Source organism: Xiphias gladius, chromosome 16 (assembly GCF_016859285.1).
Source record: "Xiphias gladius isolate SHS-SW01 ecotype Sanya breed wild chromosome 16, ASM1685928v1, whole genome shotgun sequence".
Classification (NCBI taxonomy): Eukaryota; Metazoa; Chordata; class Actinopteri; order Istiophoriformes; family Xiphiidae; genus Xiphias; species Xiphias gladius.
Genome location: NC_053415.1, coordinates 3,237,501 through 3,254,878, shown reverse-complemented (window position 1 = coordinate 3,254,878; position 17,378 = coordinate 3,237,501). Strand labels below are relative to the sequence as shown.

Below are 17,378 nucleotides of genomic sequence, written 5' to 3'. Positions count from 1 at the left end.
AATAATTGATTCAAAGTAACGCCAATTATTTTCCCTTTATTATTTATTTTACATGTGGAAGCCAATTTCCACCACTTGCATGAAAGTGATTTTTCCTCATATGAACTATTATCTAATATTTATTAACTATCTCATAGTTATGTTATTAATTCATTCTTATGATGTATCTGTGATAAGTCATTTTGATCTATTATGGTATTTATGAACATGATTATAAGATTATAAAATATAAAATATCAGAAATCATGATGATATTATAGGTTGACGCCGCATTAAAGCACCTGGGGATTCAGAAATCGGCTTGCACACATTTTTATGTTCAGTCTAGTTGCATTGATTGTTTCTGTCCCAAGAGCCTTTATCCTCCGTGCTTGTAGGTGGCGCTGTGGAGGGCGCACGGCTCTAGCTCACACTCAGGCAAACCCTCCCTTCACATTTCCTCGGCTGTCACCACATGGGCAACCGGAAGAAGAGACCAGCGTGGTTAGTTGAGAGTGTTTCGACGGTTTTGTTTTGTTTAACCCCACAGCCGATGTCTCTTAGTAATCGAAATGACCGAAAGTAAAGCAGAAACGGCAACTAAGCCGGCGAAAGAACTGCTGGCGCTCAACCCTAAACAAGAGTCTGAGTTCAAGAAGAAGGTGCAGGAGGTGAAGAAGAACAAATCGGGCAAGGTGGGTCGAAATCATGTGGTGGCCCTGAAAGAAATATGGGACGGTACTACACGAGGGTGACTTAAGTTCATTTAGCTCGACAATATATTTTATCTTTATTCTCGGAGATATAACAGGCGTTACAGCTTTTCCCCCGCTCCGTTAGAATTTGTGATCTAATTCAGCAATGGCAACTGTTGACGTTTTTGCCATGACCAAGTGTTGTACTATGGCGACCCCAAGACGTTAGTATTTCCACAGAGTCCAGTATCATGGTAGTCGTTATGTCAAATGGTGACACAATAGGGTCACGTACTTGGATGCGTGCCCCGGCAGAGACCGCTGGCCTCTCGTGTAACTTGCAGATGTGTCAGCACTTGGCCTGCCTGCCGGTCCTTTTCTTTCAGCGTTGACTGTCTAGAGTTTTAGAAAATGATGAAAAGAGCTCTGTGACACACAACACTGGTAACGAATAGTAATGACAATCATAGTGTACATAGGTGTATAATATATGGCTAAAAGTGGAAAGTAAATGTCTAACTGATTGTACCCCTATACTCCAGAACGCACATTTTGTTTTTGCCGATGTAACTCTGTTCTCCCCCCCCCCTCCCGCCCTCAGGGGAACCGTTTGACCCCAGGAGTGGTTTATGTCGGCCACCTGCCCCTGGGCCTGTTTGAGCCTCAGCTCAGATCTTACTTCCAACAGTTTGGGAAGGTCTTGAGGCTGCGGCTGTCCAGGAGTAAAAAGGTAACGCTGAGAATGTAATAACTACATGTTTTACATATCTGACAGTGTCAATCCTAATTTCCTTACTTGAAGAAGTGGGATGAGAAATAATAAGAGCATTTTGGCTGTCTAAACTCTTTTTTGCTTATCCTGTCCATGGCACATAAAGCAAGAGCAAAGATTTTCTTAGTTTGCTACAGGAGATGAAGGTTGATACAGTTGTTCTGTTAGTTTAACTGGAAATTGTAGCAGTGATCCTGCTGATTGTTCGCTCCTCGGTTATTCGAATTTTGGCTCCGACTGAAAATGAGCTCAGATTTAACAGTGATCTGGGGTCAGATAACTGAGCCTAAAGTATTGTGGTATGTTTAGCTTATCACCTGCACACACATTTGCAGAGTGATAAAACCCATGTGCCAACAAAAGCATATGGAAAACTAAAATGATGTGGAGCCTACCGTATAAAAGCATTAAATGGAAATAAGTTAATCATGGGAGTCATATTAGTCTGAATCCAGTGCAGATGTGTGCTATGAACTGATTCAGACATGCGTTATTCATCTGTTTTCTGTCCTGTATCTAACCCTAACCCTTGAAGACAGGTGGAAGCAAAGGCTATGCATTTGTGGAGTATGATTGTGATGAAGTAGCTAAAATTGTCGCAGAGACCATGAACAATTACCTCATGGGAGAGAGACTCATCAAATGTGAGTATTGTGTACAAGTCTGATAATTACCAGCACAATTCCTGTTTTCCTAGAGAGCAGTCTTGGTGATGTCACCTGATGCACAAATGAGTTAAAGCAGATAAAAATGACCTAATAGGTCCTGTCAGTGCCACGACACTAAAATAGAAGAATTAGTATTTAGTCAATGTTATGTTTAATCTGTTAACTGCAAGACCACGATTTTTTGCTTGATTTTTATACCTCTCGTTAGCCTTCACACCTCATGACATTACTTTGCCGCCAGTGATGACAGTGATTTTACTGTAAAACTATTAATCTACATGCAACTCTTAACTTGTTGCTTCTTACTTTTTTCTAGGCCATGTGATTCCACCGGAGAAGGTGCACGAGAAGCTGTTTGTTGGCTCCCAAAGGGAATTTAAAGAACCCTCATATCCCGCTGTGGCACGCTACAATAAGAAACGCACAGCCGCGCAGGCTGAGAAGATGAGAGACAAACTCCTGCGGAAAGAGTCGAAGCTCCGCAAGAGGCTCGCAGCACACGGCATAGACTATGACTTCCCAGGATTTGTAAGTGTTTGGAGTTTTGAATTATAACTTTAAATGGCAGCTAGCTGTTGTCTATTTACCTGAGCTAAAAAAAAAATGTCGCCCTTGGAATAAATAGCAAACCTTAAGCACTATAAGTATATGATCACTGAATATTGGCTCCGAGCTTTGCACGTGGGAGCTTCAGATTAGGAATATAACTAACTGTCATCGTCTGGAAACATCAGATGAAGCTTTGATAATTGACATTTCTTCCAATCAAAGCATGGGGTTTTATATGTACAACATACCTGAGCTAATCCACTAGGTTTTATACTGTATGTTTGAATTATGTTAACCTTTCGTGCTCATTTTGCTTCTCCAGGCTGCCCAGGTGCCTCAGAAGAAAAAGTCCTCTGACTCCATGAATGTGTCTACGTGTAGTGATGTAAGGCCAACTTTGATGATATTATATTTAGCTTTGGCACAGACTGAAAATGACCCCAGGTGTATCAGTGGTCTGGGGTCAGATAACTGTGCCTATAGTACTGTGGTGCGTAAAGCTTATTGCGTGTGTCTCTTAGTGGCTGCGTGATAAAACCCATGTACCAACATACTGTATCAACTCCAGGGAAAATCAGAGCTGTAAAGATTCAAGGGAAAACTTGAACAAAGCAAATCGGCATCATCTCAGTACCAGAATGATCACGTGTGGCTGATGAGCTTCTCTCTTCCATTTCAGGACACCACACCGGTCTGCACCCCCTCTCTCCTGGAGAGGAGGAAGTCCATGGTCGTCGACGATGATGCAGATGACGAGATTGTTATTAAGATTCCAGCTGTAGAGAAAGATGAAGAGTGTTCTGAGGAGGAGGAGGAGGAGGACAGTAACAATGACGAGGATGATGACTCAGAGAGCGAGGATCCCTCTGAAGAGGACACAGAGGCGAAGTGAAAGTCTTCACTGTTTTATTGTGGACTAAAGGTGTCAGAGCAGAGATACATACATGTGTGCTCTTTGATTTTCTTGATGGGACGACTTCGAACTTTGTTCAGAAATCAGTGTGTCTTTCTTTATGTGGAAATCACTTTACAATTTAGAAAGAAGCTATTATGAAAGACTCCAGTGTAATTGTGGGTCTATAGTGAGTATCATGAATGGTGCTTGCAAAATCATCCTAATGAGCCTGATTTATGGGCAACAGTTGTGCTACTTTGACAAAGGCAATTTTCCATTTCAGTCTTTGAGCAGACTGTATAATTTGCCATAAAAGCCTCTAGTGTTGATAAAAAAAAATGGCAGTATTGCAGCAACATTGTCGTTTTCTTCCTAAACACACTTGTCTAAAAGCCTGGTTTACATGGATATTATGATCTTTAATAATAAACAGTGTCAGAATAGTACTCTGTTGAGCAGTATTTTCAATACACTGGAGACTTCTTTCTTATGTTACTAAAGAGAAAAAAAAACTCATACACACTGCCGACAAAATAGAAATTTAAACATAAGACACTTTGACCTGTATCAGTAGAAAAAAGCGCAGGTGTAAATAATAAAGTGAATGGTAGCTAAGTACCATTTAGCTGCTTCAGTTTCAGGGTCCTGGTATTGCCATGCTGGCTTACTGTCACACTATCATGGCTGATTGGTACACTTGAATACAACAGCGCCATCTATAATGTTATTAGAAACACCTGTGTTTTTGCTTCTATGATTAGTTTAAGTACCTGCTGTGAAAAAAAAGGCCAGTTTGTGTCATTCACTGTACATTGTGCCTGTGTTTGGTTGCCTTCACACACTGAATACAGTACACTCAAAGCTGCAACAATCACACAATAAGAACTTCTGCAATGATAATGACATGAAGCATGTTTCCACGACCAAATAGAAGGTATTGTAGCTTTGACTTCTGTTGAAATCTATAGGCTGATAATTACTCCTTTATATTAATAGGTTATAAAAATACTGATCATTCTATCCCCAGAGACTGTAAAATGGACAATTCATGTACATAAATAGTATTTTAACACTTAGATGTTTACATAGTAGAGATGGTGTAAGACATCAGTGCTGTGTATTGTCAGATTAGAAAATGGATGTTGTACATAATGAAAACTAGGCTGTATTGCTGGGACCATCATTCTCACACGGTGGCCCATGTTTGTGAGTCAAGGACCCGTCTTTGATTTTGATAATACACAAACTGCATTTTAGATTCAAATTAGAAAACCTTATCTGCAGTATATGTGAACTGGGGCTCATGTGGTCAAACCTATATTTACAGACATGTATCCATGAACTGTGATTTTGTCTTAAGAAAGACACTGAACCCTTAAGTTGTTACTTTTCTCTTTCTGTGTGCAGCAGTTTAGTAAAAATATAAATGCCCTCTGTTTTGTCGAATGGCAGCTACCTTCTTACTGCTCAAGAGACACAGAATCCCTCTGTCCAGTAGATGTCGCTACATGACGAGTTATACACATCCATAATGCACATCAACAGGGTTTTTTTTTTCTTTTTCTTTTTTTTGCATTGCCATGCGACAGTTTTCCAAGTGCCAACATCATCCCTGGGTCGACTGCGCCTGCGCACGACGATCCCATTCTTGTCCTGCAGGCAACATTCCGGGTGGAGAGTGTGAGAGAAAAAGAAAGACAGAGGAGATTTCAGGCCGTAGACTGTATATTTACAACAAGGAATAAACAGTCGTATGTCCGAGCCAGCTGCGGCACTTAAGCAGGATATGGTAAGTAGAGACATGAATGATGTGGCTAAACCTCCTCGCCTCCTTGTCACATTTTGTCTTTGTGCTGCCCGTCTGCCTGGCTGTGAACTGACGTTTCATTGAAAGGAAGGGCTTCGCTAGGGGCTAGCTTTAGCTTTTATTCCCTACACACCTACTTTGTCTGGCACAGTGGAAAGGTTAGCTTTCTGTTTTATAGAGGAACAAAGAAAAAGGGGTGTTTCATGGGCATGGGGCTAAGATACAGGGGAAGCTTTTTTTTCACGTTGGCAGTGTCTGGAAGCTGTTGAAGCTGATGGTCAGGTTCTGAGCTAGCTGGAGCTCAGCTAACGTTGCACAAAAGCAGAGGTGTGTGTGTATGTGGTGGTGGTGTGGGTGGGTGGGTGTGTGTGTGTGTGTGTGTGTGTGTGTGTGTGTGTGTGTGTGTGTGTGTGTGTGGGGGGGCAAGACATACCGAGCAAATCTGTTTTACAAGGATGACTGGCTTGTCAAAGGTCTGGTATAAACTGAACAAAGCATTGGTAAAATTACAAGATATTATAGGGGGTGTATTAATAAAACCATTCTATGAGAAACCGAAATGTTGTGGACATATTGTGCATTTTTATGCCTTCAGTTACATTTTTAACAGCTCATTTAAACATACCTATTATGTTATTGCTAAAATTTGATTAGACTCAGACCAGTGCAGCTTCTTCAACATTTACTTACACTCATACACACACACCCTCACACTTAACTGTCCATGCATACACAGTCGTCTGCAATACTTACACACATAGACATATGCATATACACGTTCACACAGTCTGTGTTATTGGTTCTGTTGTTTTACTCCTGATTCTGTTTTTTTCCACTTACCTCGTTAGAACTGCGCCAAAGTCAGCAGTGTTAACCGCTGAGCTATCCAGCTGCTGAGCTATCCAGCTGCTATATATAAAAATTAGTAAAGAAGAAGTTCTGACATTATTTATTGTATTAAGGAGAAAGTATTTCACACAATATGGCAGTTAAAAGGTCATAGTCCAGTGAATCTGGTCCATATCTAACTCCAAGACATGCTGGTTGGATTTTCACCTCTTGGAACAAAGGGCCACATCAGATAAAGGTTGTTTAAGCATTCCTTTCTGGAAGATAATCTTGTCAAACAAAAAGGTTGGGGTTATTTGGACGGAGGGAGCCTCACCAGAATATGATCGAGCAGTCTGGAACTGGAGCAAATATACATACTGCAGTGACGTACTTGAGTCGTATTCATTTGGAGTTTTTACTGAAGCTTAACCCCTCAGCCCCTGTGTTTCCATGACTGTAGTGGGTTTTCAAGCTGAGTATTTGAAGCTGCCGGAGAGGAGGGGCGATGTGTGTTTGGGTGAGGTTTAGTGTTGATTGCTGTACAATTATTTGGCTCCTTTTTAAAATTCTTGGTGTAAAATTGTTGTCCAAGCAGTTTTGCTATGACTCTCATCATTGGCAGCCAGTGTCTTGCTCGGCAACATTAGCCTAATTAACACTATTGGGGAATGCTGGCAATATACTAACACTATGGCCAAAACTATTCAGACACCCAAACATTACACCAATATGTGGTAGTTGCACATCTCACTGCTAAACCATGATGATTGATCCGCTGCTCTAGCAGCCTCCACTCGTCTGGTAAGGCCTTCCATGGGATTTTGGAACCTGGCGGCAGGGTTTTGCTGCTATTCAGCTATAAGAGCATTAGTGAGGTTTGCCACTAATGTTGGGCAATAACACCTGGTTCACAGTCGGCTTTCCGGTTCATATCAAAGGTTTTGGATGGCATTGAGGTCAGGGATCTTCTTCCACACCAGACTGGGAAAACAGGAAACTCTCTTCTCTTAATTGTTGCCACAAAGTTACACACTATTGTCTAGAGTTGAAACAATCAATCGATTAATGGATTAGTTGATTGACAGAAGAATAACCAGCAACCATTTTGATAATTGGTTGTTATACCATTTAAACCATTTTCAAGCAAAATTCCAAACATTATCTGGTTCAGCTTCCCAAATATGAGTATTTGCTGCTTTTCTTTTCTTTATGTGGTAGTAAATTGAATATCTTTAGGTTCTGAAACTTTGATTGGACAAAACAAGCAATTTGAGGACACATGTTAAACTTGATTTAAACCTGTCATTTTCACTGTTTTCTGACATTTCCGTCCAAATAAATGATCACAAAAATAATGTGCAGATTAATCCATAATGAAAATAGTTAGATGCAGCCTTACTGTTGGCCATATAGTGTATATCAGGTTAATTTTAGTAGATAAACTGCTCTCCTTTTTTCCAGAGTATTTTTATGTACCATGAGCTTAATCACTAATGATGTTTCTAATTTAAATTAAGAGATTTGTTAATGAATTGACTCTGTCCTATTGTCTGCTGTCCTCTCTGCTCCTCTAGGGCTCCCCAGGGCAAATCCCGGGACAAGACATGGATCTCTAAGCCAGTCCCCTCCATCCATCTACATTTGCTGCCTTGCCTGCTGCTAGCCTACACCACCTCTTCTACCCCAGCTATAGTGGTTTGGTTCAGGCTCCTCTAAGAAAGAAGAGGAAGAAAAAACCCAAGTGGGAGGGTGCAGTAAACTTTCCCCAGCTGCTGTCCAGACACACACATGCTGCATTGCTGCCATTCCCCAAGCCCTCCTCCATCCATCCCTGGGGCACGGCCACTAGCTTGCTAGCGAGCTAGCCCTTGGCACAAAAAGAAGGCCTGTCCTCGGGTATAAATAAATACAAGCAGAGTGTGTACACTTGCCCCTTTCTTTTTCTCCCTTTTCTGGGTCAACCAGCCACATACTCACCAAGTGAGGCTCCTTTTGTTTAGCTGTCAGTCCCACTGCTTTGAGCAGTGGAGGATTGCTAGTAGACAGTCAGTCAGTCAGTCAGTCAGCAAGGCAGACTGAGGAAGCCAGGGGGGGTGTTTATCAAAGGCCAGGATGATGGAGCCCAGCATGGAGAACTGCCTGGCCCAGGTCCTACAGAAGGACATGGGCCGACGGCTGCAGGTAGGACAAGAGATCATTGATTACATTTTGGACAAGGAGAAGTCTCACGACCTGGAACAGGATCAGACAGCACTGGACAAAATGGTTGACGGCATCGCCAGCTCCTGGGTCAACTCCAGCAACTTCAAGGTAAACTCAACTGACGAGGCAGTAAACTGCATTGGGTTTCAGACAAAAGTACAGTATATTGCTGCACTCAGACATCTCAGTGCATGCCTTTTTATTCTCAATTAACAATTCAACATTTTCCTCCCTCTGACATTTTCTGTATATTGTGGACTGACTCTCCTCTCATTAATGGAAGCGGTAGTGTTGTGTTGACCAGCATGCTTTAAGTGTTGTTTTTCCTATTGTTTATTAGAAAAGTTTGGTCATGGCTATTTCAACTGTGATGTATGCTTACCTTTGAGATAAAGGGTTCAAAGTAACTTTATAGTTTAAATCTCAGATTTATAAAGCTATCATTCATTTAGATGATGCTGTTTTCAGTTGTCCAAACAGTGCTGAACATTGCCAGTTTATATTACACATATGATAGATGCTACTGGTCTTTGAGTCAAATCAAACACCTGGAAAACAACTGTGCTACAGTGTAAGCTTGTTGCAGCATTCTGTTTCTTTTCTGTGTTTAGACAGCACTTCTGTTTCATTGTAAAGCCATATAATAGCCTCTTTTTAGTTTGTTTAAGGAAGAACTTCCAGTTTTTCTGACCTTTTGCTGTGCAGTAAAGCAAAATGCTCTCATGCAGGCAAAGGCACATAACATTATTGTTTTGCTTCAGCATGGCTCACATTCTTCTCCTCTGATTGATTGTGCTTTATTTTGGAGTTGAATCTAGGGCACAGTTTTATCTGACCCTGAATCGCAGCCACAGGTTGCTTTCTCTGCCATGCCTCCAAGAACACATTGTTTACTAAAGCTCTGATTTCATGTTGGGATATGCTGCTTTTGCTTTGTCTGTGCCTAGAAATGTCAGACACCTCTGCCTGAACAAAGCCAAGCCTGCCCCCACACCCTACATACTATAGCAGAGCGAGGATGAGGAAGGCTTTTAGTTGTTTTTCTTTCTCTTAGTGTCTCTGCAGTCTCAGTGCTGTGGTGCTAATTTGTGCCTGATGGTACTTTTTGTGTTTGCATATTATAACATTTGTTGCTCTCCTGTGTTTTTTTTCTCTCGGAATTCCGGCACATGGCCTGAGAGAAATGGCGATGAGAGGCCAGAGAAAGTTCGAAATGTGAGTTTAGGACATGGAGCAAGAATGAGCTTAATTGGATCTGGCCTGGTTACAGCTCAGATGAGGGGGTACTGGGAGGCCAGAGCAGGCAGATATGGGGTTTCATAAAGAGTTGATACTTTTGGTCATAGACAAAACTTCCTTCATTGTGCCATGTTAGAAGTTTGCCCTGTTTGAGGTTTATGATATACAATTAGGTCCATAAGTATTTGGACAGTGACACAGGTTTTGTAATTTTGCCTCTGTACACCACCACAATGGACTTGAAACAAAGCCATCAAGTGATTGAAGTGTAGACTTTCAGCTTTAATTCAAGGGGTTTAACAAAAACATCACATTAACCGTTTAGGAATTACAGCCATTTTTATACAGTCCCTCATTTTCAGAGGCTCAGATGTAATTGGACAAACCAACACAATTCTAAATATTAGGATTATTTTTAAATACTTGAATGAAAATCCTTTGCTCTTGGGTTGCTCTCACAGTATGTTGTTGGTCATTATCCATCTGACTGTGAAGCACCGTCCCATCAGTTTTGCAGCATTTGGCTGAATCTGAGCAGATAGTAAAGCCCTTCACACTTCAGAATTCATCCTGCTACTTCTATCAGCAGTCACATCATCAATAAACACCGGTGACCCGGTTCCACTGGCAGCCATACATGCCCATGCCATACCACTGCCTCTACCATGTTTGACAGATGATGTGGTTGCTATGGAACATGAGCCATTCCCTCCCTTCTCCGTACTCTTCTCTTCTCATCATTCTGGTACAAGTTCACCTGGGTTTCATCTGTCCAAAGAATCTTGTTCCAGAACTAGGCAGGTATTTTTAGAGGTTTTTCTGTCAAAGTCTATTCTGGCCTTTCTGTTCTTGAGTGTTACCAGTGGTATGCTCCTTGTGGTAAATCCCTCTGTATTTACATTCATGAAGGCTTTGAGAAATGCAAGAAATTAGTTTTCCTGTTGTAAGCACTGGATAGAAGATGCGTTGTTTTTCTGTGTTTTCTGGGTACTAAAAGGCTTGTAGAGGCTTAGGTGAGTCAGTCTGTCAACCTGTCACAACAAGTGACGATGTATACCTTCTTTGGGCTGATAGGGCTGCTACAAAAACATATCTTTATTTTTTCAGTGGCACTATTTTTCTTGTTAGTTACCCCCTTAGAGGCAGTATCCTTAGCACAGGCCAACCCGATCACTTGGTAACTAATATGGAAACTATTCAGTTCGAGAGAGAGAGAGAGAGAGATTCATTCACCATAAATGGAGGTTTGGGGGTTGCCTCTAAAACAAGGCAAACTTCAGTTTAGTATTCAGGCAAACACTGTGCTTTCTTTGCAATACATACCTTTTTTTGTTTAGATAACAAACATTAGATTGTTTTACCACCATACTGGTTAACTGACAAGTGTAAGGGATAACTCTTTTTGCAGAAGAACAGAACCACTCAGTGTACTCTTCCTTCTATATCTCTGATTGGAATGGGTTTAACATCTTGTCAGGCTAACAATAAATTTCAGTTTGGGCTCACAGCACATTTGAGATTTAAATGTATTTTATTTTTCTGGAACAAAATAAAATTTTGGACAGCAACACTAGTACTGTATCTCAGCTGTTTTAAAACATAAAAGAAGGGCCTACCATGGTTACTAAGAGAGAAACAAACTTCATTTGTTCCTTTTTACAGTCTCAAGCAGGAGAGCACAGGGAGGACAATTTGTAACTTTTTTACGTTAATACTTTTGGAAGTGTCAGGCTCTAAACCTTTTGAATTTCAGCTTAGTTCAAATGATTACTGAAGCATTACAGTATGTTTGCAGCTGTTAATAGTATAGTAGTGTAGACAGTATACATTAAAAAAAAAAAACTTTTGATTGGGGACTATCAGGTGTTCTCCTTGTCACTGTAAATGCTCCAGCTAACTTGTTATGTTTTAATGTTGTATCAAAGATAATAATAAGGGTGGTCTCTTTTATGTGGCAGAATTGGCCACTAACCTCCTGCCTAACAAATAATCTATACGCAAGTTCCAGTGCACCTAGGGAAAACGTGAAACAGGAAAGCCTACTTGTTTGGCATTGGTAACATATTGGAAAATGTTAATAAATTCCCCTGTAGATTTTATTCACCTTTGGAAAATGAATTCTTACAGGTAATTCTAAATTTAAGGAAAAAATCCTTCAATAGCCAGGTGTAATAAATCACATAGAAATTACCATTTTTAATGCTCTTGTAAGACTCGTCTAGCATGATCATGTTACGTGATGCAACTTCACCATTTCTTTGTTTATTCCCTAATATCCATATAAATAGGAGTGACTTGTCTTTGTGTGTGATGTGATCAGTATTGTCTTGGAAATGCCCTTCTTAAAGGAGCAGAAAGTGTGAACATCACTGACTGCCGTTGCCAGGCTATTTTGATTGTTTCTAAATATAGCGATTTAATGATTCATTTAAATACATTTTAAAATGGAAAGAGTCATGTGCTTGGTAGACAACTCTTGATTGCAGTTGTCATTTTCCAGAGCGACCTCCTTCTCTGTGTCTCATCCATCTCAGGGTGTGTCAAGCTACCAGCCACCTCCCACCTGTGGTTTCAGCTGCTAAATCAACACAAAACAAGTCTGCATATGCCTAATGATTGGCTAATTACAGAGGTGTGGTGCTGTTAAGGAAGCAAGACTGAGTGAGGAGCAGCAGTTTGTCAGAAAAACACTGAATTTCACTGTGATGGTTTGTAGATAATTGCAGTCTCTAGATAAGGTTATATTTAGTCTGTTAGTTGTCTGAGTGTCCTTTAGTGCATTTCTGCTCTTGCTGTGTGCACAGGCTTGATATATGAAGTGTTCCCTGCGTTCTCCATAATTGTTGGTTCATCCTGTCTTGTCATGCAGAGACCACGCCCACCTCAAGATTCACACTGATGCAGTATTTCATGAGCTCTTGTGTGATTACATTCAACACACACCTGGGTCACATGTCTTTTATTCATACCAGTTATATTGTATCAAATTTTAATGCTTTTTTTTAATGCAGTTATCTGACCTACTACTACAACACTAAAAGAAGCTTAAATCATCATGCCAACAGCATTGACTGACTGCATTGGTTTAAGATGGTAGATTTAACAAAATAATCTTATGACCCTATAATGCTGGTCATACAAATAATTCTCAGAAAAATAAAGAGCATTAAATAAAAAAGGGAGCATTGCTGACTTGTCCTTTGGTCAGAACATGATTGGGGTATTCTGAAATTTTAAGTAATCAGTCTTAAAAAGACTGATTGTCTTTTCAGCAAGAGAAGACAATGAGAAAGAATATATTATATTTGATTGACATTTTCACTCAAACACACTCCCGTGCATAGATTTTGAGATTTCAGTGGCCCCAGTGGGAATTACTGTCGACAGATTTCAGCCCAAGTTTAACTCCCGATGCTGCAGGACCGCAAAACAGCAGTAAACAAACAGTAAACAAGGGTGTGATTTGCACTTCAGTCCACCTGTGATCCGCCTTTTTTTTCACTCCTCTCCTGCCTCTAGGAGACCAGTTAGGCTCTTGTCATTAACCATTCATCATGTAACCCCCCCATTATTTTCATCTCTATCTCTGCCTGTACAAAGCTGAGCCTGGGAGCAGAGCTGGTTTACTAACTAAATCAATTCAGGCTGGCAGGACTGGTTTCCGGTTTGGCAAGCATTGAAGTGATCGCTCAGACAACCTAGTGCAACCTGTAATGTTGTTCAGCCATATCTGTGCCGAGTGGCCTGAGCAGACCACAGGCAAGACGTTTACAGGATCAGTACTGATGTACAGTGGTTTCAGAGAGTATTCAGACCGCTTCACTTTTGCACACTCTGTTGTGCTGTAGATTTAATTCTAAATTTATAAATTTGCCAACTCAATAACCCAATGACAAAGTGAAAACATGATTTTAGAATTCTTTGCAATTGTATTAAAAATCAAAACTAAATCTCTCATTTACAAAAGTATCCAGATCCTTTGCTGTGGCACTCCTGTGGTCAGATGCATCCTCTTTGCTTTAATTACCCTTGAGATGTGTCTAGAACTTGACTGGAGTCCACCTGTGGCAAACTGAATTATCTGGACATAGTTTAGAAAGGCATACACACTTTCTCTCTGTAGACCTCCATGATAAAATTGTGGTGAGGCAGAGATCAGAGCAAGGATATAAAACCATTTCTTAAGCTTTGAGTGTTCCCAGGAACACAGTGGCCTCCATAACTGTGAAATGGAAGAAGTTTGGAACCACCAGGACTCTTCCTAGAGTTGGCTGTGCGTCCAAACTGAGTAAGAGGGCAAGAAGGTGGTCAGGGAGGTGACCAAGAAACCCACGGTCACTCTTAACAGACCTTTACAGGTCTTCTACTGAGATTGGAGAACCTGTCAGAAGGATGCCCCCCTTAGTATTACTCCATCAACCACTTTATGGTAGAGTGGCTAGATAGAAGCCTCTTAAAGTAAAAGGCATATGACATCATGCTTGGAGTCTGCTAAATGGCATCTAAAGGATTCTTGAGAGCACGAGGAGAAAGATTCTCTGGTCTGATGAGACAAAAGTTTAACCCCTTGGACAGAGCTCCAAACACTACCAGACTTAGACCGGGGCAATGGTTCACCTTTCAGCACAACAATGACCCAAAGATTACAGCCAAGACAACACTGGTAAAGTCTCTGACTGCCCTTGAGAGGCCCAGCCAAAGCCCAGACATAAAGATGGCAGGTCAGATGGACAGAGAATGATAAACTGCCCCAAATCCAGGTGTGCAAAGCTTGTAGAGACTCACCCAATAAGGCTTGAAGCTCTAATTACTTCCAAAAGGACTCCTGCAAAGAACTGAATACTTTTAAGAGATTTCAGTTTTTGACTTTTAATAAAGTTGCACAAATTTTACAATTAAATCTACAACACAATAAAGTGTGCAAAAACTGAAGTGGTCTGAATAATTCAAAGCCACTGTACTGAGGATTGTCGTACAGGCCACCAGTATGCAACTGACAGAAATTCTTTTACACTGCCCTATAAGAGGTCTGCATCATTTGGGGGACAGCATTTTCACTGTTACCTTACTTCCAGCTTTAGGGACAGTTTAATAGCTGGTGTTGTGTCTAATGTGTTATCATTCAGGTGTGTTCAAGTGTATGAAACAAGCTGAAAAACGTACTCTTGACTTGCAATTTTACTTCTGGTCATGACTACCAACTAGTCATTTACATTCTACCTGCTTCATATCTAAGTATCAGGCCTGTGTTCAGTTTCTCTCCTAATTTCAGATCCACAGATGCGTCAGGAACCTGGTAAGACTACCATTGCGTCTTCTGCACTGTTGTGGGCTTCAGTCAGCTCAGTGTTTCTGTCTAAACTTGTGTTTCTCAGACTAAAGGCAGGGGACTGGTGCGTCTTTGGGGAGCCATTCAGTTACTGGTCCCTCGGTTTATTTCCTGGTATAGAATGGCTTTTTCTCTACTGCTTATTACTGTTTACTGTTTGGCTTTATATAGGATGGTGATACCATTACTTCTTACTCATTTTCATAGTTTTTCTGGTCTCTGAGACCAAAAGGTTTGAGAATCAGTGTTTACCATGTGTATCACAACAATGACTTTGTATTGTATTATACAACAAGTGTGTTACTACAGACTGAGTAGGCCTAACAAAGGACCAAAGCATTGTCTTTCTTCAACATACAAAAATTACAGTTGCTAATTTGTAAGGCTGAGTATCATGTGATTTGAGCTGAAACAATTATTCGATTTAATTGATTGGTTGATGGATAGGAAATTGTTCAGCAACTGTTTGTATAATCGAAGAATCCTTTCAGTAATTTTTAAAGCAAAAATAGTGAAACAATACCCACTGTTCACTAATTCCAGCCTTTCAAATGAGTGGATTTCCTGCTTTTCTTTGGCATTTATCATTTAAAAACGAAATATTTTTAGGTATTTGCACTTTTGGTCAAACAAAATAGCTTCCAATCTTTTGACGTTTCTAAGACCAAATGACTAATTGAAAAAATAATTGGCAGATTACTAATGAAAATAATCTTTAGTCGCAAGTACATCTGGTGTACTTTCAGGGTTTTGCAACTGAATCATGGTGATACAATGCAGCAAGTTGCTTTAGGGGGGAAACAACAGCAAAAAATGAACAAGGACAGAAAGCCTTTTTTTGGGGGGGGGGTCAGGATGTAGTGTGTGGCTAGAGGGAGGATGTTTGGCTAGAGGGAGGATTGATCAGTTGACATCACCAAAGACTGGATCGATAGATACTCAAACACTGAGGCAACTAATTGTTTGAGGGAGCAGCTGAATGACATCCCTTTGAAGTTGTACTCATAAAAGACTGTTTCTGTTGCCCTGCAGGGGAATATAATGTCTCAACAGGATATTTTACAGCAAATTATGTGGCCTAATAAAGCGAGACATTTTAAGTGCTTACATTCGTTAGCTGCTAAATGGGATGCGGCTAACTGAGACAATCAGGTGTAATGTGGCTGGAATCCAATATTAATATGAAATTACGTAAAACTGAAAACTTTATACCAGCATGGTGAAAGATTTACTTTAACCCCACTTACCGCCTCATTCTCTCTTGTTTTCCATTTTGCCTTTTTATGTGCAAAAAATATAAGTATAAATGTAGGGATGTTCTGAATGTGTTTTTTTTGGCCCTGATTCCCATATCCGAGTAATTTATTATTTTAATAAAAAAATATTTTTACTCAATCTACGAAAATGTTGATTATATATGTATTTGACACATGGAATTAACAGCTGTAGTCCACTGAATCTGACACATCTTTTTTACCTGCTACTTGATCAAAATACTCAGGGTCCTGCTTCAAAAACATTAAGTATAAAAGCTTAAAATTTCGCAATGATATGAATGAAAGTTTAACTAAGCTACCGAAAACACATTGATTCTTAGTTTCAGGGTGATTTATACACTATTGAAAATATAATTATGAATATTATATTCCCTTTCTTCCAAGAGATTCCCCTAAATCCTGTAATTTTTATGCAAAGGCAACTGGACTTGCTTGAGGTTCTGGAAGACGTTTTGCCTCTCATCCAAAGGGCTTCTTCAGTTTTTACTGACTAGTGGGGAACTCCGGGTATTTATTATCTGGTTAGATCAGCAAGTTGTTGAGGTCAAATGAGTCGTTGACCCTCCCGGTCATCATATCAGTCGTTAGGATCACATGGGTCGAGGTGTGGATGGGTGCTAGCACCTTTAGGGTCGTTAGGGTGACAAGTGAGTCGTTGACCCACCCTGCCATCATGTGCGTGGTCACATGAGTCCTGGTGTGGATGGGTGTTCAGCTGTCTGGGGAGTGAATTTACCTACAACTGCATTGTAGGTGGCTGAGAGGTGGTGTCTCAGACCACGTCCTCTGTTTAGTGACGGTTGTTCCAGATTGACAAAAATGGTTTCTTTCACTCCTCTTTCAAACCACCGGTCTTCTCTGGCCAAATTTCGTATATCACTGTCCTGAAAAGAGTGTCCTTTGTCCTTAAGGTGCAGGTGGACTGCTGAGTCCTGACCTGAGGAACTGGCTCTCCTGTGTTGTGCCATGCGCTTATGTAGCAGTTGTTTAATTGCCCATTCTACAAGTCTGTGTATTCCTTGCTACATTGGACTGTGTAACTATGTTGTTCTGCTTGTGCCTGAGTATTTTGTCCTTAGGGTGGACAAGTTTTTACCTCAGTGTTACTGGGCTTGAAATGCACAGGGATGTTATG

The 17,378-nt window shown here is 40.6% G+C and overlaps 2 protein-coding genes and 2 non-coding genes across 18 annotated transcripts in view; all 4 read left to right on the top strand.

Annotated features, from left to right (window-relative positions):
• Positions 1-394: 394 nt before the first annotated feature.
• nifk (nucleolar protein interacting with the FHA domain of MKI67) lies at positions 395-4,004 on the top strand. The gene is made up of 6 exons (XM_040148004.1): positions 395-674; positions 1,276-1,404; positions 1,982-2,090; positions 2,431-2,642; positions 2,986-3,048; positions 3,343-4,004. Exons 1-6 carry the CDS (start codon positions 552-554, stop codon positions 3,553-3,555), a joined length of 849 nt encoding a protein of 282 aa, XP_040003938.1. The 5' UTR covers positions 395-551; the 3' UTR covers positions 3,556-4,004.
• Positions 1,679-1,808, top strand: LOC120802055. Its single transcript, XR_005709170.1, has one exon. It is a non-coding gene; the product is annotated as a small nucleolar RNA ACA64 (small nucleolar RNA).
• Positions 3,087-3,217, top strand: LOC120802056. Its single transcript, XR_005709171.1, has one exon. It is a non-coding gene; the product is annotated as a small nucleolar RNA ACA64 (small nucleolar RNA).
• A 115-nt stretch (positions 4,005-4,119) lies between the features above and the next one.
• clasp1a (cytoplasmic linker associated protein 1a) overlaps positions 4,120-17,378 on the top strand; it is a 105,246-nt gene continuing 91,987 nt past the window's right edge. For all 15 annotated transcript variants that reach the window (XM_040147980.1, XM_040147979.1, XM_040147978.1 and 12 more), the window contains exons 1-3: positions 4,120-4,492; positions 5,148-5,347; positions 7,771-8,506. In XM_040147980.1, coding sequence (XP_040003914.1) covers positions 8,309-8,506 — 198 coding nt within the window. In that variant the 5' untranslated portion in view covers positions 4,120-4,492; positions 5,148-5,347; positions 7,771-8,308. The remainder of the gene's footprint in view (positions 4,493-5,147; positions 5,348-7,770; positions 8,507-17,378) is intronic.